The sequence below is a fragment of the Chiloscyllium punctatum genome, chromosome 42 (genome assembly GCF_047496795.1).
Source record: "Chiloscyllium punctatum isolate Juve2018m chromosome 42, sChiPun1.3, whole genome shotgun sequence".
NCBI classification, from domain to species: Eukaryota; Metazoa; Chordata; class Chondrichthyes; order Orectolobiformes; family Hemiscylliidae; genus Chiloscyllium; species Chiloscyllium punctatum.
The window spans coordinates 52934960-52962380 of NC_092780.1; the positions used below are offsets into that span (position 1 = coordinate 52934960).

General features: G+C 46.4%; 1 protein-coding gene across 1 annotated transcript; it reads right to left on the reverse strand.

The window, feature by feature from the left end:
* Positions 1–15893: 15893 nt before the first annotated feature.
* Positions 15894–26289, reverse strand: LOC140465947 (uncharacterized). Its single transcript, XM_072561931.1, has 2 exons — positions 25565–26289; positions 15894–21010 (listed from the first exon to the last, which is right to left on the reverse strand). The coding sequence occupies exon 2, from the start codon at positions 20209–20211 to the stop codon at positions 18706–18708; it is 1506 nt and encodes a 501-aa protein (XP_072418032.1). The 5' UTR covers positions 20212–21010; positions 25565–26289; the 3' UTR covers positions 15894–18705.
* Positions 26290–27421: the final 1132 nt, after the last annotated feature.

The following is a 27421-nucleotide window of genomic DNA, read 5'->3' on the forward strand; positions in this document are numbered from 1 at the left end:
GGAAAGATGTTGTTAAACTTGAAAGGGTTCAGAAAAGATTTACAAGGATGTTGCCTGGTTTGGAGGATTTGAGCATTAGGGAGAGGCTGAACAGGCTGGGGTTGTTTTCCCTGGAGCGTCGGAGGCTGAGGGGTGACCTTATAGAGGCATGGATAGGATAAATAGACAAAGTCTTTTCCCTGGGGTGGGGGAATCCAGAATTAGAAGGCATAGGTTTAGGGTGAGAGGGGAGAGATGTAAAAGAGAGGCCTCAGGGGCAACCTTTTCACACAGAGGGTGGTTGGTGTGTGGAATGAGCTGCCAGACAATGTGGTGGAGGCTGGTACAAATACAACAGTTAAAAGGGATCTGGATGGGTATATAACTGGGAAGGGTTTGGAGGGATATGGGCCAGGTGCTGGCAGGTGGGACGAGATTTGGTTGGGATATCTGGTTGGCATGGACGAGGTGGACCGAAAGGTCTGTTTCTGTGCTGTCCAACTGTATGACTCTATGGTGCACACTCAAACTACTAGAGCTGTGCTTGATGACACACTTCACTTTCAACAACCAAATATCTGAACAGATCAATGGGACACCTCTGGGCTCACGCTTCTCGGGGCTCACAGCAGAAGCAATGAGGCAAAGACTGGAACAGACAGCTCTCCAACAAATCCAGTCCAAATTGTTGATCAGATATGTGGACTGCATTTCAATTTTCATTTAGAGAACAGAAATCGAGAACCCACACCGATTATGCACATCATGTTCACAAGGATCAGATTTACGAGAGAGGGAAAAAACAAAAATCAACTCCCATTCCTGGATGTGATGTTAGAAAGAACACAGAACAGTGAATGCACCATAAACCTAGACAGGAAAGGCACACACACTGACCACATCCTGAACTACAACCACAACCACCCGAACACACACAAACAAAGCTGCATTAGGACCCTCTTCAAAAGGGCTACAACATACTGCAGGGCTCCCCGTCCACGAAGGGAAGAAGAAGAACACATCGACAGAGTATTCCCTAAGAGCAGATATCCCTGTACCTTCTGTTACTACAAGGGATAGCCCCGCTCCGCCCCCATTAAGGTAAATCTGTAACACCAAAATGATTTAATCCCGTGATGTAATCTGTTAAACTTCGAGAGGCAAGGAACTATTCCCAAAAGTCACTATTTAAAGTAAAAATTAACAACTTTATTTTTTTAAAGTCTAACAGAGAATAATTAATTAACAACCAGTTACAACTCCTTTCTCGAACCCATCTTTTACCTTCCTCTCTACAATATTAATCCGATAAACCCCTGATTAAGATTTACCGGAAAATTCAAATTTCAAAACCAGCCAACAGCTGGATCTTCTCCTTGTACCTTCCTGTGTAGGTTTACTCTCCAGGTCAGTGTTGATATTTTTCTCTTTGCAAACTCCTTCTCTGGACAGGTCCTTCTCAGAGAGTTCTCACCAGCAGCCTACATTTGTTGGTCTTTTGGCAGTTCTCCTCCAACTGTTCAATTTTTGTTACGGTTTGATACCCCAAAGTATCGGATCATTTCATTTGTGTTAATGTTGTCAAAATACATAATTCAAAATTGATTGGTGTCGGTCCTGGGCTCAATCTACTAACTTACTTTCTTCTTGTGTGAGCCAAGTCCTGCGTGTTCTTTAAATGAATCAATAGGAGAAGATATTCGGCCTCACACTTTTAAGTTTATTTTAGCAGTAAGTGGATAAAGCATTCAGAGCTCTGGGTCTAGACCTTTCTGTCCCTGACAAACAGCAGAGTGTGTCAGTTCACGAAGTCTGACCCCTATCCTGCCCCTGACCCAGTCTATTATACAGTACAAAACATCATGTTATCACAGAACATTGTGCAAGCATTGAGGTGTGGTTGTCTTCTTGATTGACTGTTGACCTGACTCCATTCTCTGCCTTCTCGCGTTCCTGGATATCTGACCCCATGTAACCTCCTTCTGCAGGAGGTGGTGCGAAATAGTTCTTGTTTTTTTACCACAGCTTACAACATGTCCTGCCTCTGCACTCACAGGGCGGCAACACCCCCGCTGTCTGCCTCGCTCTCCCAGCCACTACCAAGGCTGCCTGTACACACTGCTCTTTGTTAAAAGTCATTCCTATTGTGGGTTTACATCAGCATATCTTTACGAGTCAGATGTACTCAGTACTTTTCCACTGTCTGTTCGTGCATACAAGGGTTACACTACACTGTGCTAGTTAATGGTTAAGTATAACATTGTATTATAAATACTGAAACAAATATATCATTAAAGGCTTCTGAATGCCTCGAACTAAGCCATATATTTACATTGGAGATTGGTATTTTGGAGCATAGTTTAAATTGATTGCCGAATTTGTATTTTTGTTTGTCTCATGGCAACCTAGGTACTGCGGGCTGCTGGACCACATGTAACATTGTAAATTCTCCAGCAGTCTGTGTGTTTGCTAAGTCCTTCAACTCTCTTAAAGGTACAGTACCCCTTACACCTTCATAACACTTCATCCAAAGATGCTTAACCGACAAACAATGCAACAAGGCCATGAACTAACTCACTAGCCACGCTACCCTTTAGAAAAACCACCTCAGCACTGTCAGCCAGAATTCTCCAACCATTCAGATTCATGACAGGGCATAAACTGACAGCCACAACCAATCAACAGCTCACGGACAAAGGAGCCTCTACCCATCATGTGCAAGACAAATGTAACTTACAGAATTCCATGCCCAAGCCTGCACACAACACTGTGTAGGACAAACAGGCATAAAACTAGCAATCCACATCCACAAACACCACCAAGCATTAAAGGCCATGAATGCTGTCCCCAGTAACCAGACACACAGATGACAAAGACTGCAAACTCGACTGCGATAACACAATGATCATAGGACAAGCTAAACAGAGGATAGCCAGAGAATTCCTAGAGGCATGGTACTCATCCATGAACTCCATCAACAAACACATAGACATTCACCCAATACACCAGCACTTCAATGAACAACAGGAACTGGCATCTGGAAGCTGCAGGAATGGAACCAAATAACTTCCAGAAGACACATGACAGCAGCACTTCACAGGAGACTCCAAAGCACTGAAAATGTCACCGAGACAGGGAAAGAAACATCTGCAAATCAACGTCCCAGCTCGGCGAACACACCCACAACCATGGCAACTGGCACCCGAGTTACAATTCTTTACACAGGCCATGAACAGGCTGGGATTGGCATCTAGTCACATACACAAACACTTGGAATCTCTCAGTTCAGATCAGCATTCACTCTCTCTTAAGGATATAGTACATACAGAGTCACAAAGTCACAGAGATGTACAGCAAGGAAACAAACACTTCGGTCCAATCCGTCCATGCCGACCACATATCCCAACACAATCCAGACCCACCTACCAGTACTCGGCCCATATCCCTCCAAAACGTTATTATTCATATAACCCTCCAGATGCCTTTTAAATGTTGCAATTGTACCAGCCTCCACCACTTCCTCTGGCAGCTCATTCCATACACCTACCACCCTCTGCGTGAAAATGTTGCCCCTTAGGTCTCTTTTATATCTTTCCCCTCTCACCCTAAACCTTTGCCCTCTAGTTCTGGACTCCTCCAGCCCAGGGAAGAGACTTTGTCTATTCATCCTATCCATGCCCCTCATGATTTTATAAAACTCTATATGGTCACCTCTGACACTCCAGGGAAAACAGTCCCAACCTATTCAACCTTTCCCTGTAGCTCAAATCCTCCAATCCTGGAAACATCCTTGTAAATCTTTCCAGAACCCTTTCAAGTTTCACAACATCCTTCCAATAGGAAGGGGATCAGAATTGCACACATATTCCCAAAGTGCCCTAACCAGTGTTCTGTATAACCACAACATGATCTCCCAACTCCTGTACTCAGTCGTCTGGCCAAGCATACCAAACACTTTCTTCATCATCTGATCTATCTGCGATTCTACTTTCAAGGAGCTATGAACCTGCACCCCAAGGTCTCTTTGTTCAGAAACACTCCCTGGGACCTTACCATTAAGTCTATAAGTCCTGCTCTGATTTGCTTTCCCACATTGAAGCACCTCACACTTATCGAAGTTAAAATGCATCAGCCACTCTTCAGCCCATTGTCCCATCTTATCAAGATTCCATTGTAATCTGAGGTCGCCTTCTTTGCTGTCCACTACACCTCCAATTTTGTGTCATCTGCAAAATTGCTAACGATACCTCATATGTTCACATCCAAATCATTTATATAAATGATGAAAAATAGTGGATCCAGCACCGATCCTTGTGGCAATCTGCTGGTCATAGGCTTCCAGTCTGAAAAACAACCTTTTACCATCACCCTCTGTCTTCTACATTTGAGCCAGTTCTGTATCCAAATGGCTAGTTCTCCCTGTTTTCCATGAGCTAACCAGTCTCCCATGGGGGAACCTTCTTGAATGCCTTACTGAAGTCCATATAGTTCACATATACCACTCTGCCCTCATCAATCCCCATTGTTGCTTCTTCAAAAAACTCAATCAAGTTCGTGAAATATCACTAATACCTTCAACTTCATAACACTGTGCAGCCTCAGAAAGATGTTGAGCAGACATTTTGCATCTGTACAGACAAGAGAATGGTGTTTTTGAACCAGAATAGATCATTTCTTGCAGTGAAAATGATAACCGTTTACTCAGCACTTGTCTCAAACTCTGTCACTACAGCATCCCTTTATAAACCCATCCACCTGGATGAAACTGCAGCTGTTTGCTTTCCTTTCTGACTGACCGACCCTACATTTCACTGGAGTGCTATTAGAACCAACTTCTTTGCCTACTCTGGCACAGCCGCGTCTGGTGATCTGCCTGTTTTGTATCGAATAGCATCCCGTAATAAATAATCGAAAACAATAAATCAGCAAAGTCACAAAGCCGACCCCTTTTTTCTAAAAGCTGTTCCTTCTCTCAAGGATTTTGTGTCCTTGGTTTTTTCAGAGTGGTCATAAACAGCCCTGGTTCTAATTAGACTGTTTTTTTACAGAGATTAAAGAGTATTGTGAGGTCTTTTTGTTTATGTGTAAACAGACGAGACTTCAGGCCAAAGTGGTCATGTTTTCGAAGTGACCTGTATAATGAAAGGGGCGTGGTCAGCTCTCGAACTGAGCAGTTTAATCCAGAACAAGTTCGGAGTTCAGTTGTGTGGAAACAGGCTGCGAACACTCTCTCTCTTTCTGCCCTCCTGTAAGCATTTGTTCTATTTTCACTGTTTTTTAAGGGGATTTGCTTATTGGGACTGTTATGTATGTTCGCAACGACATAGTTGAGTCTAGTTTGGAGAGACTACGTTCTGAAGGGGTTCTTTATTCTGTTCTATGTGTTTCATTGTGTAATTTTGCAAATAAATGTTTGCCTGTTTTGAAACGTGGGAGTCAACATAGCTCCTTACTCTGGGTAATTTTCACTGTACACATACCGAAACAAGTTACACAGTCTGGTCTGGATTGCCTGTTTCAGAATGTTTTGAGTGGTCAGGCCTAGTCCATACCAGTAACATGTACACACAGAATGGACCAAACTTCACATTGTTACCACTTCATCTGATGCTGAAGTAATAAGCACATGCCTCTAATATACAGTCATGTCCGAGCCCAGAGATCCTGAAAATGGGGCTGACAGTCACATGGAACATTGAACAAGAACAAGATGTCCTGACATGGTTTTAATAACAGTTTAACAAGACAATGGGTGCAGTGGGAGAGTCGGTGGGCTTTTTTAGTTTTCTGCTGGACTGACCCCCAACCCCTCGTTCACCCAACAGCCCACCCCCACCCCACGGTGGCTCAGGGGCAGCACGGTGGCTCAATGGTTAGCACCGCTGCCTCACGGGAACCTGGGTTCGATCTAACCCTAGAGGTGACTCTCTGTGTGGAGTTTGTACGTTCCCCCCCCCCCACCCCCACCCCCGATGTCTGCGTGGCTTTCCTCTGGGTGTTCCTGTTTCCTCCCACAGTCCAAAGATGTGCAGGTTAGGGTGAATTATCCAAGCTAAATTGTCCCATATTGTTCAGCGATGTGTAGTTGTGGTGTATTAGTCAGAGGGTAAATGTAGAGTAATAGGTTAGGAGAATGGGTCTGGGTGGGTTACTCTTCGGAGGGTCAGTGTGGACTTGTCGGGCCGAAGGGCCTGTTTCCACACCGTAGGGATTCTATGAGCTTTGCTCCCAGTGAGCACTGCAGCTCCTTGAGCCAAGGACTGACATGATCCACAGAAACCTCAGACCACAAGACCATCGGAGCAGAAGTTTGGCCATTCGGCCCATCGAGTCCACTCTGCCATTCGTTAGAGAGAAAGAAAATGACAGATGCTGGAATCCAAAGTAGACAAGCAGGAGGCTGGGAGAACACAGCCAGCCAGGCAGCATCAGCAGGTGGAGAAGTTAGCATTTCGGGTATTCCCCCTTCTTTAGGACTGAAGAACGATTCCATCTGAAATATTGATTTCTCTCTCATAACAGATTTACCAGGATGTTGCTGGGAGTTGGGAGTTGGAAGGTTTTCCCTGGAGCATTGGAGGCTGAGGGGTGAGCTCATAGAGGTTTATAACATAATGAGGGACATGACTAGGGTAAATAGACAAAGTCTTTTCCCTGGGTGAGGGTGACCAGAACGAGAGAGCAAAAGTTTAGGGTGAGAGCGGAAAGATTTAAAAGGGACCTGAGGGACAACCTTGAATGCAGAGGGTAGTGCATTGTATGGAATGAGGCTGCCAGAGGAAGTGGTGGAGGCTGGGACAATCAAAAGCATCTGGGTGGGTATATGAAGAGGAAGGGGTTCGAGAGATATGGGCCAAGTGCTGGCAAATGGAACTCGATGAGGTTAGGATATCTGTTCAGCATTGACGAGTTGGACAAAGGGTCTGTTTCCATGCTGTATATCTCTATGATTCTTTGACTCTAATAAAGGGGAAAAAAAGACAGAAAAATACAGGATTGCACTGAGCCAGTCCTCTGACTTGGCAGACTGTGATGAAAGTTTTCTTAAAAAAATCAAATTAGTGTGGTCATACTAGCACACAGCACAGGACAGCAAAAGGCCCTTCAGCCAATCATGTCTCTGCTGACAATAATTCAATGTTAATCTAATTCCATCTGGCTGCACAGGACCCATTTCCCTCTATTCCAGCCTGGGCACATCCCCATCTAAATGCCTCTCAGGTGTTACTATCACGTCTGCTATTATCACGGGACCTTCTAGGCATCAACCACACATCGCAGGAAAGAAACTGTTGCCTCACACACTTCCTTTAAACTTTCTCCCTCTCACCTTATCAATAAAACCTTGTATTTGACATTTCCATCCTCGAAACATGACTCCGACTCTGCACTTTATTCCTGCTTCTCATAATGTTACACACGAAGCCTCCATATCCTGCCTATGGGGTGATAACCAGAACAACATTCCCTACTGCACTGGAACCTAACTGTTTACTTACAGCTGCCAACCGGCATGAGTTGCCAACTTTTATATACAATGTCCCAATGAATGAACACAGGCATGCCATACACCCTCTACAGCACCTTATCGACATGTACTTCCACTTTAGGGAGCTGTATCCTGTCACTCCGAGATCCCTCTGTAAATCAATACTCCGAAGGATCCTGTCATCGACTGTATTATTTCCTCTTGTATTTAACCTCCAAAAATAAACATACAACATAGAACTGAAAAAACACAGGAATGGGCCCTTTAGCCTATAAAGTTGTGTTAAACTTGATGCCAAATTAAACTAATAATTTCTGCCTGTCTTAGCCCTCCATTCCTTGCATATTCATGCATATTTATATCTAAAAGACCCTTAAACACCCCGATCATACCTACCTCCATCACGACTCCTGGCCGCACGTTTAAGAGGTAAAAACAATGACTGCAGATGCTGGAAACCAAATACTGGATTAGTGGTGCTGGAAGAGCACAGCAGTTCAGGCAGCATCCAAGGAGCAGCAAAATCGACGTTTCGGGCAAAAGCCCTTGATCTGGAATAAAGGCAGTGAGCCTGAAGCGTGGAGAGATAAGCAAGAGGAGGGTGGGGGTGGGGAGAGAGTAGCATAGAGTACAATGGGTGAGTGGGGGAGGGGATGAAGGTGATAGGTCAAGGAGGAGAGGGTGGAGTGGATAGGTGGAAAAGGAGATAGGCAGGTCGGACAAGTCCGGACAAGTTATGGGGACAGTTACTGAGCTGGAAGTTTAGAACGAGGGTGAGGTGGGGAAGGGGAAATGAGGAAACTGTCGAAGTCCACATTGATGCCCTGGGGTTGAAGTGTTCCGAGGCGGAAGATGAGGCGTTCTTCCTCCAGGCATCTGGTGGTGAGGGAGCGGCGGTGAAGGAGGCCCAGGACCTCCATGTCCTCGGCAGAGTGGGAGGGGGAGTTGAAATGTTGGGCCACGGGGCGGTTTGGTTGATTGGTGCGGGTGTCCTGGAGATGTTCATTAAAGCGCTCTGCTAGGAGGCATCCAGTCTCCCCAAGGTAGAGGAGACCAAATTGGGAGCAATGGATACAATAAATGATATTAGTGGATGTGCAGGTAAAACTTTGATGGATGTGGAAGGCTCCTTTAGGGCCTTGGATAGAGGTGAGGGAGGAGGTGTGGGCACAGGTTTTACAGTTCCTGCGGTGGCAGGGGTAAGTGCCAGAATGGGAGGGTGGGTCGTAGGGGGGTGTGGACTTGACCAGGTAGTCGCGGAGGGAACGGTCCTTGCGGAAGTTGGAAAGGGGTAGGGAGGGAAATATATCCCTGGTGGTGGGGTCTTTTTGGAGGTGGTGGAAATGTCAGCGGATGATTTGGTTTATGCGAAGGTTTGTAGGGTGGAAGGTGAGCACCAGGGGCGTTCTGTCCTTGTTACGGTTGGAGGGGTGGGGTCTGAGGGCGGAGGTGCAGGATGTGGACGAGATGCGTTGGAGGGCATCTTTAACCACGTGGGAAGGGAAATTGCGGTCTCTAAAGAAGGAGGCCATCTGGAACTGGTCCTCCTGGGAGCAGATCTGGCGGAGGCGGAGAAATTGGGAATACGGGATGACATTTTTGCAAGAGATAGGGTGGGAAGAGGTGTAATCCAGGTAGCTGTGGGAGTCGTCGGTGGGTTTGTAAAAATGTCAGTGTCAAGTCGGTCGTCACTAATGGAGATGGGGAGGTCCAAGAATGGGAGCGAGGTGTCAGAGATGGTCCCCGACTTTAACAGCTTCCTCATTTCCCCTTCCCCCACCTCACCCCAGTTTCAAACTTTCAGCTCAGCAATGTCTCCTTGACTTGTCCAGACTTGTCCGACCTGCCTATCTCCTTTTCCACCTATCCACTCCACCCTCTCCTGCTTGACCTATCACCTTCATCTCCTCCCCCACTCACCCATTGTACTCTATGCTTCTCTCTCCCCACCCCCACCCTCCTCTAGCTTATCTCTCCACACTTCAGGCTCACTGCCTTTATTCCTGATGAAGGGCTTTTGCCCAAAACGTCGATTCCGCACATTTAAGACTCCAACCATTCTCTGTGTAAAAAGATATTGAACTAACCCCCTCTCACCTTGAATGCATGCTCCCCAGTATTAGACATTTCAATTCAGAGGCAAATACTGTGACCATCAATCCTATCTGTACATCCCATAATCTTATATATTTCTATCAAATCTCCCCTCAGCTTCCACCCCTCCAGAGAAAGCAACCTAAGTTTTCTAATCTCCCCTTATAGTTCATCCCCTCTAAGCCAGACAGCATCCTGGCAAACCTCTTCTTCACTCTCTCCAAAGCCTCCTCTTCCCTTTTGTAATGTGGCGTACAGAACTGAATGCAAAGCTCTAAGTGTGGCCTCTTCAGATACAACAGATGGGCTACAGTCTGATACACGACAATCACGTCTGAGTCAGAGACAGAAGAATTGGACCGGAGGTGAGAACATCCCAGGAGAAGCGACATGGTAAGGAACAGGCCTCCATCCCTGGGACTGGGGCCAGGTGGATTTCATTGATAATGAGATCTTTGCCTGCGCTTGTTCCCCTGGGCCAGAGAGCCCTGGCTAATAGGTACATCCAGGAGATTCAGAGAATCGCCTCATTCTAGGGCCTGGCTCTGAGTGAGGGAGGCAGACTCCATGTACCATACACGTGTAAAGGAAAGGTGACTTGGTGACTGGGTACCAGTCTCATTGGAGTTACTTCACCTGTCTAAATATTTATAATTATCAGACACACCTATCATATTGATTCTTCAGTTCCCATTTTGTTGATCTCATCCTACCTTTCTCATTGGTTAGCAACTCATCGTTCTTGCAAACGTGTGGAATATCTATTATGCAGAATAGTTGCACATTCTGACAAAAATGCATTCCATCGATATTCGCTGATTATACACAATCTGTTTCTGACATTGATTTGCAAAGGTATCATAATCCATAAAGAAAGTTATTTCATGAACATTTCACTTCAACAATCTTGAAATATTTCCGTACAGATTCAGCCATGTTCATTTTCCATCTCCTGTCCACTCAAAAGAATTCTCACAGAGTCGAACATTGATCCTCAGCCGTACACAGGACGGAACAGAAATGAATGATCAAACCCACTAATCTGACAAGGGAGGAAGAAAACATCAATGAAAGGAAAGACCACCCATTGGTGCTTTCCATATTTATAAAGAAATGCTCTTTCATCACCACAAATGTGTTCAGATGAAACTGGGGGAAAGACAAAGTCGTGAAGATTATAAAAGGGTGAAACAATGTTGGGTATATGTACCATCAAGTTTCTGAGCAGCATTGCATTGAGTGAGGCCTCTGGTCACTAATTTCACGAATGTTCATTCTCTGGATAGTCTCCAGTGTGTGACTCAGCTCAGGCCATGAATTCTGGGGCAACACGGCAACTTTGAGCCAAATGTGGAACTTCATTCAAGGCTTTCGAGGTTTTATTAAAGTTTTACAAAGGACAATACCTGAACCACTGAGGAGCATTACCGACCACAGAGTTAGTGTTCTGTCAAATCAAAGTCTGGTTTCATGATGTCTCTGAAATGTGTGCCGTCCATCAAGGAATCACCATATAATTAAATACAATAAAATAAAGAACTGCAGATCCGGGGAGTCTGGATAGAAGAATAAAGGGAGACACAGCAGGTCTGGCAGCATCCTGAACAGGAACTGCATTAATGTTTCAGAGACAGTGATTCTGCATGGAGTATCTCATGGCCAACTCAGCAGATAGCTCATCATTATGCTGTAGTGCAGCACAAAGATTTTCCTGTTCACCATATTGAGAAATGAAAAGGATTTTTACTTAATGACGTCAGTCAAAAACTACATGCAGTCTGAACAACTGCTGTGCTTTGATCTTCTTGGAATAAATATTTAAATCTATGTTTACATACCTTTCCTATTGATTATCTGAGTGAATAATTTTGCCTCAGTCAGAGCTCAGTATCTCTTATGGATTAAGTCATTTCTACAAAGTCAGAATTCAGGAAAGTTTTACAGAGCCATTTAACGCAGCACAAGAATGAGATGTGAAGGATAGCATTTCAGGTGTAAGTGTTTTCTGCTGTAGCCCGATATACCTGAAGGATTTTAATGCCTGGGTTCTGACAACAACATGCCGGCCGATTTTCTCAGGGAAGAAATTTCAAACGAGAAGAAGATCAGTTTCAGGATGTACAAAGTTAAAAACCTCACAACACCAGGTTATATCCAACAGGTTTAATTGGAAGCACTAGCTTTCAGAGTGTCGCTCCTTCATCAGGTGGTTGTCATGATGAAGGAGCGATGCTCCGAAAGCTAGTGCTTCCAATTAAACCTGTTGGACTATAACCTGGTGTTGTGTGGTCTTTAACTTTGTACACCCCAGTCCAACACCGACATCTCCAAATCAGTTTCAGGATGGACGGTGACATGAGAGAAACACAGTCTGTAGCTGAAGTTCACTTCTTATGTTTGAGCTGAAAAGAAATATCAAAATGATTCAAGAAACAATCAAAACACAAACAGTGTAGGAAAGGTACAATACAGTCAGTTTGTGATTTGTGTTTTGGAGGACTCTATTGTGATGATTGAAAAAGGCTGAGTTTCAGAAACATGGGCACATTGTCCCATTTGGTGACCTGCCATATTTAATGACTATCAGGTCCGATGTACCCGGGTGGAATATATGAATGTAACGTCAGGCTATTTGGAATGAAACATCTCCAATTAACCAATTAGGTCATCAAAGAATATTCCAGCCCTCTTATACAGTTAGATAAGTTGGTTGTCAGCCAAACCTAGATCAAAGTTCAGATATTAATTGTTCATTACTCTTGTACTTTCGGTGTTTTAATATGATATGATAATTTGATAAAACATTTTGCGAATGATGATGTTTTGTTTTATTTGCATTCTCAAAAACACACTTTTACATTCATTGCATGCCCAGACATATGTTCCAAAGGAGATTCTCTTGACGGATGATCAATTACTTTCCTAATGGATGACAGAATCATGGATTCCCTAAGAGTGGAATCACTTGGCCCAACACGTCCACACCAACTCTCTGAAGAGGATCCTAAGTAGAATCATTCCCTACCATTCTACTCTCCATTTACCCTAACCTACACATCCCTGAACACTCTGGGCTATGTTAGTGTGACCAATTCACCTAACCTGCACATCTTTGGATTGTGGCAGGAATCCGGAGCACCTGGAGGAAACACACACACACACGGGGAGAATGTACAAACTGCACACAGACACTATCCCGAGGCTGGAATCGATCCCAACTCCCTGGCACTGTGAGGCAGCAGGTGCTAAATACTGAGCTACTGTGCCTCCCAAGGCAGACTCTTGTCTAACCATGGCAATGCAGTATAGAATGGACAGGCCAGTCTGCCACATATCGTTTCTTGCTGGAGTGTGGTTATCTGTCCATTTGATGCCAAGGAAACCCATCAACTCACAAACAACATCCTTCCCAGCATGCAATTCACTAAGGAAGAAGAGAGCACTAACACGGGTGAATTGAGACAAAATACCACATTAAGACTGTCAAAAGCACTGCATAGCGTAAACAGGAAGGAAATTAGCCACCAGGGTACACAAACACCAGCCAGCCACCAAGAGGCATGACCAGTTATCACTTGGACAGACACACGGACAATGAAAGACCCCAATTCAACATAAGGTATACATACATTTGGAAAGAGAGGGTTTGGTTAGGAGTAGTCAGCATGGCTTTGTGTGTGGGAATCAAGTCGCATAAATCTGTCAGAGTTCTTTGATGAAGTGACCAGGAAAATTGATGAGGGCAGGGTAGTAGAAGTAGTCTATATGAATCTCAGTAAAGCGTTTGATAAGGTTCCACATGGTAGGCTGCTCTGGAAAGTTAGGTTACATGGAATCCAGTGGGAGCTGGCAAATTGGATACACAATTGGTTGGATGGTCAGAAGCAGAGGGTAATAGTGGAAGGATGTTTGTCACACTGGAGGCCTGTGACTAGCGGAATGCCTCAGGGGTCAGTGCTGGGCCCATTACTGTTTGTTATCTCCATCAATAATTTGAACGAGAATGTACTAGACATGATTAGTAAGGTTTCAGATGATAATATTATATCATCGACCATGAGGAAGGTTATCAGAAATTGCAGAAGGTTCTTGATCAGCTGGAGAAGTGGCCTGAGAAATGGCAAATGAAGTTTAATATAGATAAGTGTGAGGACTTGCATTTTGGAGAATAAAATCAAGGAAGGAGTTTCATGGTGAATGGTAGGGCCATAAGGAGTGTAGTGGAACAGAGGGACCTTGGAGTTCAGGGACATGGTCCTCTGAAAGAGGAGTCCCAGGCAGACAGGGCAGGGAAAAAGGCTTTTGGAACATTGGCCTTCATCAGTCAGGGCATTGAGCACTGAAGTTGGGAAGTTATGTTGCAGTTTTATAGGACATTGGCGATGCCGCACTTGGAGTATTGTGTTTTGGTCACCTTGCTGTCAGGACGATGTTATGAAACAGGAAAAAGTGCAGAAGAAATGTACAAAGCTGTTGCCATGATCCAACGGCCTGAGTTACAGGGAGAGGTTAGGCAAGCTAAAACATTTATCTTTGGAGCGTAGTAGAGTGAGGGGGGATCTTATCGAAGGGTCTTATGTAAGATCATATGAGGCATGGATGGAGTGAATGCATCAGGTTTTTTCCCCCAGGGTTGGGAAATTGAGTACTAGAGGGCATCAGTTTAAGGTCAGAGGGGAAAGAATAAAAGGAACCTTAAGGGCAGGCCACTGTTGGAATATTGTGTGCAATTCTGGTCTCCTTCCTATCGAAAAGATGTTGTGAAACTTGAAAGGGTTCAGAATAGATCTACAAGGATGTTTCCAGGATTGGAGGATTTGAGTTACAGGCAGAGGTTGAATAGGCTGGGACTGTTTTCCCTGGAGTGTCAGAGGTGACCTTACAGAGTTTTATAAAATCATGAGGGGCATGGATAGGATAAATAGACAAAGTCTCTTCCCTGGGGTGGAGGAGTCCAGAACTAGAGGGCAAAGGTTTAGGGTGAGAGGGGAAAGATATAAAAGAGACCTAAGGGGCAACGTTTTCACACAGAGGGTGGTAGGTGTATGGAATGAGCTGCCAGAGGAAGTGGTGGAGGCTAGTACAATTGCAACATTTAAAAGGCATCTGGAGGGGTATATGAATAAGAACGTTTTGGAGGGATATGGGCCAAGTACTGGTAGGTGGGTCTGGATTGTGTTGGGATATGTGGTCAGCATGGACGGATTGGACCGAAGTGTTTGTTTCCATGCTGTACATCTGTGACTTTGTGACTCTGTATGTACTATATCTTTCAGAGAGAGTGAATGCTGATCTGAACTGAGAGATTCCAAGTGTTTGTGTATGTGACTAGATGCCAATCCCAGCCTGTGTAAAGAATTGTAACTCGGGTGCCAGTTGCCATGGTTGTGGGTGTGTTCGCCGAGCTGGGACGTTGATTTGCAGATGTTTCTTTCCCTGTCTCGATGACATTTTCAGTGCTTTGGAGTCTCCTGTGAAGTGCTGCTGTCATGTGTCTTCTGGAAGTTATTTGGTTCCATTCCTGCAGCTTCCAGATGCCAGTTCCTGTTGTTCATTGAAGTGCCGGTGTATTGGGTGGATGTCTATGTGTTTGTTGATGGAGTTCATGGATGAGTGCCATGCCTCTAGGAATTCTCTGGCTATCCTCTGTTTAGCTTGTCCTATGATCATTGTGTTATCGCAGTCGAGTTTGCAGTCTTTGTCATCTGTGTGTCTGGTTACTGGGGACAGCATTCATGGCGTTTAGTGCTTGGTGGTGTTTGTGGATGTGGATTGCTAGTTTTCTGCCTGTTTGTCCTACACAGTGTTGTGTGCAGGCTTGGGCATGGAATTCTGTAAGTTACATTTGTCTTGCACATGATGGGTAGAGGCTCCTTTATCCTGGTGAGTTGTTGATTGGGCGTGGCTGTCAGTTTATGCCCTGTCATGAATGTGAGTGGTTGGAGAATTCTGGCTGACAGTGCTGAGGTGGTTTTTATAAAGGGTAGCGTGGCTAGTGAGTTAGTTTATGGCCTTGTTGCATAGTTTGTCGGTTAAGCATCTTTGGATGAAGTGTTATGAAGGTGTAAGGGGTACTGTACCTTTAAGAGAGTTGAAGGACTTAGCAAACACACAGACTGCTGGAGAATTTACAATGTTACATGTGTCCAGCAGCTAGCAGTACCTAGGTTGCCATGTGACAGAAAAAAATACAAATTCAGCAATCAATTTAAACTATGCTCCAAAATACCAATCTCCAATGTAAATATATGGCTTAGTTCAAGGTATTCAGAAGCCTTTAATGATATATTTGTTTCAGTACTTATAATACAATGTTATACTTAACCATTAACTAGCACAGTGTAGTGTAACCCTTGTATGTACGAACAGACAGTGGTAAAGTACTGAGTACATCTGACTTGTAAAGATATGCTGATGTAAACCCACAATAGGAATGACTTTTAATAAAGAGCAGTGTGTACTGGCAGCCTTGGTAGCGGCTGGGAGAGCGAGGCAGACAGCGGGGGTGTTGCCGCCCTGTGAGTGCAGATGCAGGACATGTTGTAAACTGTGGTAAAAAAACAAGAACTATTTCGCACCACCTCCTGCAGAAGGAGGTTACATGGGGTCAGATATCCAGGAACGCGAGAAGGCGGAGAATGGAGTCAGGTCAACAGTCAATCAAGAAGACAACCACACCTCAATGCTTGCACAATGTTCTGTGATAACATGACGTTTTGTACTGTATAATAGACTGGGTCAGGGGCAGGATAGGGGTCAGACTTCGTGAACTGACACACTCTGCTGTTTGTCAGGGACAGACAGGTCTAGACCCAGAGCTCTGAATGCTTTATCCACTTACTGCTAAAATAAACTTAAAAGTGTGAGGCTGAATATCTTCTCCTATTGCTTCATTTAAAGAACACGCAGGACTTGGCTCACACATAGAAGAAAGTAAGTTAGTAGATTGAGCCAAAGTCCGACAATTGGTGACCCCGACGTGATGAAGAAGGAGAAGTGACGGAAAAGAGAGAAAATAGAAACAACGGACAACTGATGTTTGATGACAACAACAAGCAGCGCCACATAAAAAAGGTGAGCAGACGCCTGTTTATATCAAAGTTCTGCAATTGGAAATACTAAATTGATTGTTGTCATTATACTGCAAGTGTCCTAGTAAGAGTAAGTGGATAAAGTATTGATTACAGTATGTACAGGTTAAAAGTCCCATGGGGTTAGAGTCCCCATAAAAGCAACAAGTTACGTAAGAGTGAGGAGGTTTAAAGTCCATTGAGCAGGATCTCATAAAAGCAATGCTTACAAATTGTGGTGTATGATTGATGTGTTGTATGTTTTAAAATTTATATTGGAGAATGTACAGAGGGTGGCAGAAAAGCCAGTAGTGTTTTGAAGTAAGGGACTGTGGTGTCTCAGCGAGAGAGAGAGAGTTGGCAGTGGGAATCTAACAGTAACAACAGCGACACTGCTGATAAATCTCGCTGAAAGGGTCAGTTGCTCGGGTGTACTCTATACAAACTGACTGGCCACCGGATTTGTCTCTGATTGGGTTAGTTGTGCAGTTATATTACATCCAAACCAATTGACTGCTGGACATGAGGATTAAAATAAAATACATAAGATGAAAGGGGAATTTGATAAAGAGTGTGAGGAATACGGAGGATGTTCTTTTGACTTAATGTTGCCTGTAAAACGTCAGTGGGGTAAAGCTAGAATTCAGTTAGTTAGTGGGCTTGCAAAGGACAAAAGAAACAATGATGGAGAAATATGATAAGATTTGGGACGAATTACAACAACAGGGCAAAGTCCCTAAAGATGAGGAGAGGGAGAAATTGTCACCGTTTTTAGGAAAAGCAGAAGAGCAAGCTAAATTAGAAGTTGAAGAGTACATGAAGGGAAAGAAAGGGTCAATATTAGTTAGAAGAAAGTGGACAAAAGAAGGTGAGGAGAAAGAAGAGAGGAGGATTTGACTGCATAATATGACGTTAGCCTGTATGGCGGGAGAAACATTACAAAAGAGGGTGGGTGGTACCTCTGACCCAAACCTGGTGAAGGAGATAGAAAAGTCACGACCATCTGAGTCATTATATCCTAAATTACCTGGGGTACAACCACCGCCCCCATATCCTGTAACACAAATGCCACTCATGTATGTTCAAGAAGGGGTGTTAGATGTGCAAGAAGTTGGAACAAGAGAGTACGAAGCAGTAAAAGAGAGACTTGCGGAGGCAGTAGAAGATAGCATTAGGAAGGTAGAAAAACTAACACTAGAAGCTGCACAGAGAGTTAAAGAAGGAGGCAAGCAGGGTGATAATGACGCACAACAGAAACAAAGAACAGCCGAAACAAGGGAGACATTCATTATTGGCAGAGCCAGATGCTCACTCGATACCGTATAGTGTTGAGGGCGAAAGGAAGGGAAGATTACATAATTCAGGTCAGTTATTAGACGACAGGTTCTCAGACAGAAGAAGGAGAGATTTGAGGGAACAACGACATAGAGACAAATTGGATGGGGGGGGAATCTGAAAACAGTACAGATATTGAGGATGCAGAATCCCTGACAGAGGATGACCCACACACCTACCTCATCACTTTGAAAGGCTCACTCACAATACATGCTGAACATGGCCCTCCAATGCAGCCCCTGTGCGAGATAAGTGGCTGTCCAGCCCCATCTACGGCACTTTTTATTTCCCTTCCCAGGAACAAAGACACGGAGGAGTCAGTCCAAAACTTTTCATTCAACTTTGCAAAGTCGGGTGCTGTTCCCAAAGGTACACACACACAAGCATAGTAATCTCCACACATTATATACATGTATATGTGGGCTGGGTCTCCTACTGCTGTCTTGACCAACGAGTGCTCGGATTCCCCACTGTTTTCCTTATTTGGGTTCTGGTGCCTGGGATTCTTTTATCATTCACTTGGCCAATCAGTGTTTGAGCTTCCCGTTCTTCCCTTATATGGATGATGTTGTACAACTGTGGTTAAGGGCGGCCTCTCAACTATCGAGGAAAGCTGTTACAACTGTTTCATTCATATAAACGTGGGGGAGGTCCGGCAACAGTTGAGTGTCTGCTTGTGTTTACTATGAGGTAGAAAAGACTAAAAGGCAGCTAACCGTTTAAAAATTACACTACCCCCTACAAATCCCCCGTGTCTTTTCTTACGGCCTGTAATTTTTCAACCGTAAGTTTCTTCTCCAGGGCATTTAATAACTCCCGAGCTTGTTCATCAAACTGCCCTTCTCTAATACTACCCCCGGCCAAGCTGGATTCACGTTGTTCCATCTCGAGATTTATTCGTTCAACCTGCCCATAGGGAACATCCTTCTTAGTAAGGGCGGTTTCGATCAGTCGTTGGGTTAATCCCCGGACACAGGGAATAACGCAACACCCAAGGGCAGTGAGTACCCCTGCCACCACTATACATGAGACAAGAAAGGGAATGACCACCCCCGTCCATTTACCGAACCAAGCTTCCAACCAGTCCGTGAGGCCAGAGTCGATGCCCGAGTTTTCGGCCAGTTCGTCCGCCAATGTGGTGAGTCCATCCAGGGCGCGGGTGATGGACCCATCAGGGGCTGTGTTGTTGGGGATGAAAGTGCAGCACTGAGTTCCTATCATGACACAAACACCCCCCTTTTCTGCCAACATCATGTCTAAGGCCAACCTATTTTCCCACGCCATCCTACTAGTGGCGTCCAGTTGTTCTGCTATTCCTTTCACTGCATCCCGGGTATAATTAATGAACCTCTGCTGATTGTAGTAAATATAATTAATCCAATCCAAAATCTTATTGATAGTCACCCACCAGAACAGTGACGACTCAAAACCCGCCGCTATCTGGTTCCTAGCCTTGTATTCGTCAGGAACACCCCTGGGGACCCCTATGGCATCTAAATATATGTTATCATCGAAAGAGGTCTCCAAAGCTCTCTCAGTTCTTCCACTAGAACGGGGTTGCTCTTGTTTTTCGAATGCCAGGGTGAATGGGATGGCCAATTGAACGATCGCACAAGTGCCCGTCCATTTTTGGGGCAGGGTCGGTCGCAGAACCCTCCCACCACAGTACCACCAGAGGTCTGCCCTAGGTACATGAATGTGGGAGTAATTCCCGCCCCCGGTAGTTTCATTGACCAGCCGGATTGATCCGCTGCACTTGTCAAATGTCCCCACATCGTCGTCCCACTGTAGTCCCGTCCGAGAGACGCAGGCCTGGTGCGTACCCGTTACCCCTGAGAATGATGGCGGGCGGGGCGCCCCCTCAGACCTGACGGGGGGAAACTTCAAACTCAAGGGTCGACAAGTGGGGTCGTTCCAGGCCTCTCGGTCCTGGTACAGCCTTATCATGCAGTCCATGGCTCGTGGGTGTTTCTCCCATCCCAGCGGGAATGGGACCACCTGAGGGTTAGGGCGGGCACTCGTGCATGCGTAGCAATCACTCTTTTTCATGCTCCTCACAGTATATTTGACCCATTCCATCCAGGCATTCGCCTCCCCGTATCCCGTTTCTATTTCAAAGGTCTTTTCCAAATCCGTTGTCTCAATTATTCTAATCTTTTCCTGCTTACCAGTGGGGGATGAGCCCCCAGACTCAGCTTCAATGACCGTGATATACGTGCAGCACAGCTGCATTCCCCCCCCCATCCTGCCTGGCCCCCAACTCTAATACCCAGTATTGTTCTATTAAGTCTCGCCTCGTTCTTTTCCAAGTTCTTTATGGTCAGATAAAGCGGATTGCACCGATTATGCCCACAATCTCGTCCAGGGGTGATGGGATCACGGACAACTGACACCATAGCCTGGACCCCGGGGGCTGGAAGCCTACTTAGGCCTTCCCTACCATACAATTGTAATACTAACGTCTGACCCTGGAATCCCCTTTCTCTCTCTAGATTCTGCTTAGTTTGATTCAGTTGACTTTTAGTCCTACAGGGCACCAACTCACATAGGTCTAAGCTAAGTGTCTGTGTTGATTGGTTGGCAAGCACGGAGATGGTGAACCACTGACGGTCCTCTATTTGTTTCATCCGGAGGCCAAATTGGGTAACACGCACACTATGACCCAGCCCAAGGACAATGGCATAGCAAGTTAACAATACGATTGACCGCATTTTGTCGCGACACCCGTAGCCCGAGGGCACAGTTCCTTTAGACTCGCCAAAGTCCGATTAGTTCGTTCTCAGAGTCTCTGTTCCTTAGATGCCTTTGTCAGAGAGGTTCGTTCGTCCTCCGTCGGTTGTGGCACTGGTCCCTTGACTCGAGTGTAATGTGTCCAGCCCTTTTCGGCCGTACGGACAGCCGTTTCGGTCGTCAAAAGTACCAGGAAGGGACCGTCCCAAGTTGGTTCGAGGGTACGTTGCTTCCAGCTTTTAATCAGGACCCACTGACCCGGCTTGACGGTGTGCACCGCAAACTCGAGGGGCGGTGTCTGTGCCAAAAGTCCCTGTTGGCGTAAACGAGATAGAGCAGACCCCAGAGCCACCACATATTTTTGCACAAACATATCCCGAGACTCAAATACAGGAGGTTCCCCCTTCGGCCCATGGAACGGGAGGCCAAATAACATTTCGAAAGGGGAGACGCCCAAATCCCGCCTTGGCTGGGTGCGAATTTGCAGCAGGGCAAGGGGTAGGCATTTGGTCCAAGGCAGGCCGATTTCACTAGTGAGCTTGGTTAGCTGCTTTTTGATGGTCTGGTTCATTCTTTCGACCTTGCCCGAGGAGGAGGGATGCCCGGGGGTGTGCAAATCCCAGTCAATCCCCATTGCTTGCACTACATTCTGGAGGACGGTCGAGGTGAAGTGGCTCCCCTGGTCAGAGTCAATAGCGCGGGGTAGCCCAAATCATGGGATGATTTGCTCGAGTAGAATCTTGCTAACCTGAGTTGCCGTTGCCGTGGTAGTGGGGAAAGCTTCCACCCATCCTGTCAGGTGATCTACCACTACTAATAGATACTTCAGACGACCTATGGGGGGGAGCTCAGTGTAATCTACCTGAACATACTCAAACGGCCTATAGGCCGGACTCCTACCCCCTTGTCCTGCATGCTGCCGCAGCCCCCTTTTGTTAATCTTTCGACATGTTATACAATTTCCTGTGACCTGCTTGGCTACCGTGTACAGACCAGGGTGAGCATATCGGCGCAGGAAGGCATCACACAGTGCCTGGGAGCCCCAGTGACCCCCTTGGTGTAAACGGGCAATAATGTCCCGCGTCAACGGTCGATTTAGTAGCTGGCGGCCATCGGGTAAGGTCCACTTGCCTTCCCTATCCTTTGTACCCCCCAGAGACGCGAGAAGAGTTTCTTCTTTGTCAGTAAACGTGGGCACTTCGGTAATTTCGGATATCTGTGGAATCCTTACCAGGCAGTTTATTACTTCCTTCCCCATCCCAGCCAATTTTGCCTGTTCATCTGCCAATTGTTTCCCCAGGGTCTCTATTTTATCGTCTTGCTGGTGTCCTTTCACATGTACTACAGCAATCTCTTGTGGCAGCAACAAATCCTCCAAGATCATGGCTACTAGTTCCTCGTGGACCAACTCCTTTCCTCTACTATTTATCATTCCCCTTTCTTTCCAGATCTTCCCAAAGGTGTGTACTACCCCAAAGGCATACTTAGAGTCAGTGTAGATTGTCCCAGCTATTCCCTTTAAATTCCTCAGAGCCCGGTGCAAGGCATACAATTCGCACGTTTGTGCGGACCAGGCATTCGGTAGCCGTCCACTTTCCACTAATTCCCAACCAGTCTCACTAATGACTGCATAACCGTTGTGTCTGTTCCCATCTATCACTCGAGAGGACCCATCAATGTACCACCGCCTACCTGCATGTAAGGGGGTATCCCTCAGATCTTCCCTCACTTTACTCTGGTACTCTATTATGTCTGAACAGCAGTGTTCCAGTTCCTCCTCCCCTTCCCCTTTCCAAAGAAAGTCCGCCGGGTTCTGGCAGACCCCGACTTCTATTCGGAGGTCCTCTCGGTCTAACAATATGGCTTCATATTTCAGAATTCTCGAGTCAGTCAGCCACCTCCCGGCCTTCTGATTCAGGATAGGTCTAACCTGGTGGGGAGTAGTGACTGTCAAGGGGGCCCCAAAAGTCAACTTCCTGCTTTCCTCTACCAGCTTTGCCGTGGCTGCCACCGCTTGGACACACTCCGGCCACCCTCGGGAGACTGGATCCAGAATTTTTGACAGGAAAGCCGCGGGCTTCCTTTTACCCCCCCAGTCCTGGGTCAATACTCCAAGAGCGGTTCCCTTTCTGGAGTTCACAAAGAGGCGAAATGTCTTACTAAAATCCGGCAAGCTTAAAACAGGTGCGGCCATCAATTTTCCTTTTAGGATTTCAATTAACTTTTTCTCCTCCTCCTCCCATTTTATTCTGTTGGGTGCCTCCTCAATGAGTTTTCGGTACAAGTCTTTAGTAAGGGGGGCATAGTCGTCTATCCATAACCGACAATAGCCTAAGAGTCCCAAGAACTTCCGCAACTCCCTCTTGGTCGTTGGGAGGCCTAGTTCGATTATTGCCCGCACTCTTTCCGGACTTATTCGTTTCTGTCCCTGGCTTATCAAGTGTCCCAGGTACTTAACCTCTTTCTCGACATATTGGAGCTTCTTCTGACTCACTCTTAAACCCTTCTCAGCTAGGTAATTTAACAGGGCATTAGTCCCAAGTAGGACGTCCTCCTCCGCCGGTCCGGATAAAAGGAGATCGTCCACGTATTGTATAAGCTTAAGGGCCGGGGACAAGGTTAGTCCCTCCAATAATTGTTCCAGAATCTGCCCGAACAAAGTCGGGGACTCAGTGAATCCTTGGGGGAGTACGGTCCACCTGTACTGTTGTTTTCTGCCAGTATCAGGATCCTCCCATTCAAAAGCAAAAAGATCCCTACTGTCCTTGTCCAGGGGACACGCCCAGAAGGCATCCTTTAAGTCTATAACACTAAACCAGCCGTGGTCCGGGGGGATTCGCCCCAGAATAGTGTATGGGTTCGGTACCACAGGGTGCCGTACTTGGACAATTTTATTTACCTCCCTTAGGTCTTGGACCATTCGGTAGCTCCCATCCGACTTCCGGACCGGCAGGATGGGGGAATTGTATCGTGACATACAGGGCTCTACCAATCCATCTTTTATTAGGTCTTCCATAACTGTCTTCAGGCCCTGCCTCCCTTCCCAAGAGATGGGGTATTGGCGCACTCTGACGTCGGGGCTCTGGGGCTTTAATTTTACCTCCACAGGTCGAATTGCGAGTCCCCCCCAGTTCCCTTTGGCGACCCAAACCCTAGGGTCTATCTCTGTCAATCGGGACTCACTAAGGTATGACATGGTAACGGCTAATTCTTCCTCTCTCACTTCTGCCCCGTCTCGCTTCTCTCCCTCTCCAACTTTTCTTCGACGTTCCTCTTTCCACCCCATAACCTCCCTCCCCCATTCCGGTGGACTTACAAGCTTCCCGTACGGCTGCCACCATCATTTTTGTCTTATGTTTCTCCCTTATTACATCCCTCTGAACGTACACCTTCTGTGCTTCCCGTAATAATTCTGCAACATCCTTTTCAGCCCAATCCTCCACTTTCTGTAATTTCTTCTGAATGTCAGGCCATGACTTAGTCACAAAGTGCACCTTAAGCATGCTCTTGCCTATTTCCCCATCGGGGTCTAAACCTGAATACTTTCGCATGGACTCCCGCAAACGGTCTAAAAACTCACTCGGGGATTCATCCTTTTTCTGTCCAACTTCAAATGCTTTTGCTAAATTCCGCTGTTTGGGCACGCAGGTTTGGATTCCCCTGATTATAAGGCTTCTGAGGTCTGTCATATTGGCCCTTCCCCCCGCGTCGTTATGATCCCACCGGGGGTCCTCTAAGGGGTACTTCTGCTCTCCACGCTGAGGGCCGTCCTGATGCTCCCTATCCCAAATGGCCATTGCACTATTCCGGATCATAACAATTTCATCGTAATTAAATAGTATTCTCATCATGGCCTGCAGTTCAGCCCATGTGTATATACTGGGCCCCAGAAATTGGTCCAGTTGTATTCCCACACTGACGGGGTCGTCCAGTAGACGGGGTAGTTCATTACGGAGTTGCCGGATATCCCCAGAATTTAAAGGTTGTACTACGAACCCGGTCCGTTCGTTCCCAAACGGCACCTCTCGTAAGGGGTTCAGCTGTTCAATATTGTCACTCCTCCCAGCTCTCAATCCCTCTTCTCGACCTCTCCGCATCTCGAGTCGGACTGATTTCCTAGTGCCTGGGGTGAGTTCTGTGCCCCCTCCTGTACCCCCCCCAGCAGTCCCTTCCTCACTGGTCGTAGCCTGCTGGGACTCGGAATTATCCATCGCAGGAGGGAGGTCCGCGCTGGACGCCTGGTCGTGCGCGGGTGGTATATACGGGGGCGGGGAAGACGGTGGCAAACCGTCGGTGAGGATGTCCCAAGACTTCTGGGGCTTCCTCGGGTCTGTTTGGGGAATCAGAGGATAGAGACGCGTGGGACTCTCGCCGTCTCCCGCCAACCAGGCGGCGGCATATTTGCTATCCTCTGGGTCAAACGGTTGTTTTCTGTTAACATATACATTTAGGATTTGACACACCCAGTCTTCATCAGACCCATACTCGGGCCAAACTACCGAGGGGGCGCGGATAGGTTCTTTGGTCCATATAAAACAACAATATTTTATCATGGTCTCTTTCTTTAAGTCCTTCGTTCTACTACTGTCCGTCCATAGACTTAACTTCCGACCTAATGGACTATCGGGGGGTATTTCTTTCCCATTTGCAGTCTTCCCTGACTTTTCCTTAGTAAATCTAGAAGTCTGATTTCCCATGGTTTATCTTCGGTCCTGGTCTTAAACGCCCAAAGCGTTTTCACAGATGACCGTCAAAACCACAATTTCCCGTGGTTTATCTTCAGTCCTGGTCTTAAACGCCCAAAGCGTTTTCACAGATGACCGTCAAAACCACGCGGCCAACAAGGAAGAACAAAAGAATCTCTTACCTTGATCCGTGCACGGAGTTGTCTGGCCTTTTTAAATGTGTGTACCCCCGTGTATAGTCACTAACCGGTCGTCCCAGCACTCGTCCGTGTGTTCCTTTTCCAGGATTCAAAATTATTTTTAAATGAGCCGGGTCACATCGTCTCTTGGCCGACGGCCAACGGACCAAGCCGATCAGTGAGAAGTATAAATATATACTAGACGCGTCTTTGTTGTAATCAGGCTTGATCCGTGAGCCGAAGAGACTGCCCCCCCCGGCAATAATTATTTCATCCCGGAGGAGCCCCCAATTGTGCGAGATAAGTGGCTGTCCAGCCCCATCTACGGCACTTTTTATTTCCCTTCCCAGGAACAAAGACACGGAGGAGTCAGTCCAAAACTTTTCATTCAACTTTGCAAAGTCGGGTGCTGTTCCCAAAGGTACACACACACAAGCATAGTAATCTCCACACATTATATACATGTATATGTGGGCTGGGTCTCCTACTGCTGTCTTGACCAACGAGTGCTCGGATTCCCCACTGTTTTCCTTATTTGGGTTCTGGTGCCTGGGATTCTTTTATCATTCACTTGGCCAATCAGTGTTTGAGCTTCCCGTTCTTCCCTTATATGGATGATGTTGTACAACTGTGGTTAAGGGCGGCCTCTCAACTATCGAGGAAAGCTGTTACAACTGTTTCATTCATATAAACGTGGGGGAGGTCCGGCAACAGTTGAGTGTCTGCTTGTGTTTACTATGAGGTAGAAAAGACTAAAAGGCAGCTAACCGTTTAAAAATTACACTACCCCCTACACCCCTATGTGAACCAGGTTACAGCCTGCGTCCCAGAGACACATTACGGCAGCCCGTACAGTATCAGCACCACCAAATGCCATTAATTTACAGAGGCTCTTATTTGGGGGATGTTTATCAGCCCTTCACATTTACTGACATGAACTGCATCCCGGATAAAATGCCCCCACCCATGGAGGGAGGTGGGCCTTGGATGACTAAATTTTGCCAATATACATGAGGGCACAAGTTAGCTATGGGCGATTGGGGAGTATTGTTGGGCAAGAAATTGAATATGTGGGAAATATAGCAGATTGAAGCGTCTGCAGGGACTACCTTACTACCTGATTCAGAACCGTTTGTGCAGCATGCCACCTGTGTGGGTAGGACAATGAGGGATAGATTTCCAATTCCACCAGGAGCGATGCACTCACTCACCTTCACAATGAAGGAGGGTGAGGATATGCCTGCCTTCTTGGCTCGGTGTAAGGGCACGTGGACAGATACTGCGGGGAGCCATCCAGGGTCGGGTCAGCTACAGACCACATTATTTAGGAATGCTGTTATGGCAGGGATGCCTAAGGAAGTAAAAGAGGCAATGGAGAGTAATCCTGATATCCCAGGTTGTTCTACAGAACAGTGGGAGAAACACTTGACGCACCACATGAAGCGTTACAGGATGAAACAGGATGAAGATAAACAGATTAATGAGTCAGCTCAAGCACAGTTGCTGAAGTTACAGCTCGATGAGGCTAGGAGGAAGGCTAATGATACAAGGAAGGCCTCCCAAAAAACGACTAATCAGATGGTTCAGCGACTGTCGCCACAAAACATCCTGCCCAGTCTGGACTCAACACCTGATGGGATGCCTCCCTACTCCCAATATGGGGGCAAGCCGATAGGTGTTTCAGGAGGACTGCGTGGTAAAGGGAGGGGCCGTGGAGCACCAAGAGGTCAGCCACCCAACACCTGTTTTGTATGCGGCCAGCTCGGGCATTGGAGACGGAATTGTCCCATGCTGTGGGGACCCCAGGGAGGGCGGGCATTGATCTGAGGACAGTATGTCCGATCAAGTCAGCCTCCTTTT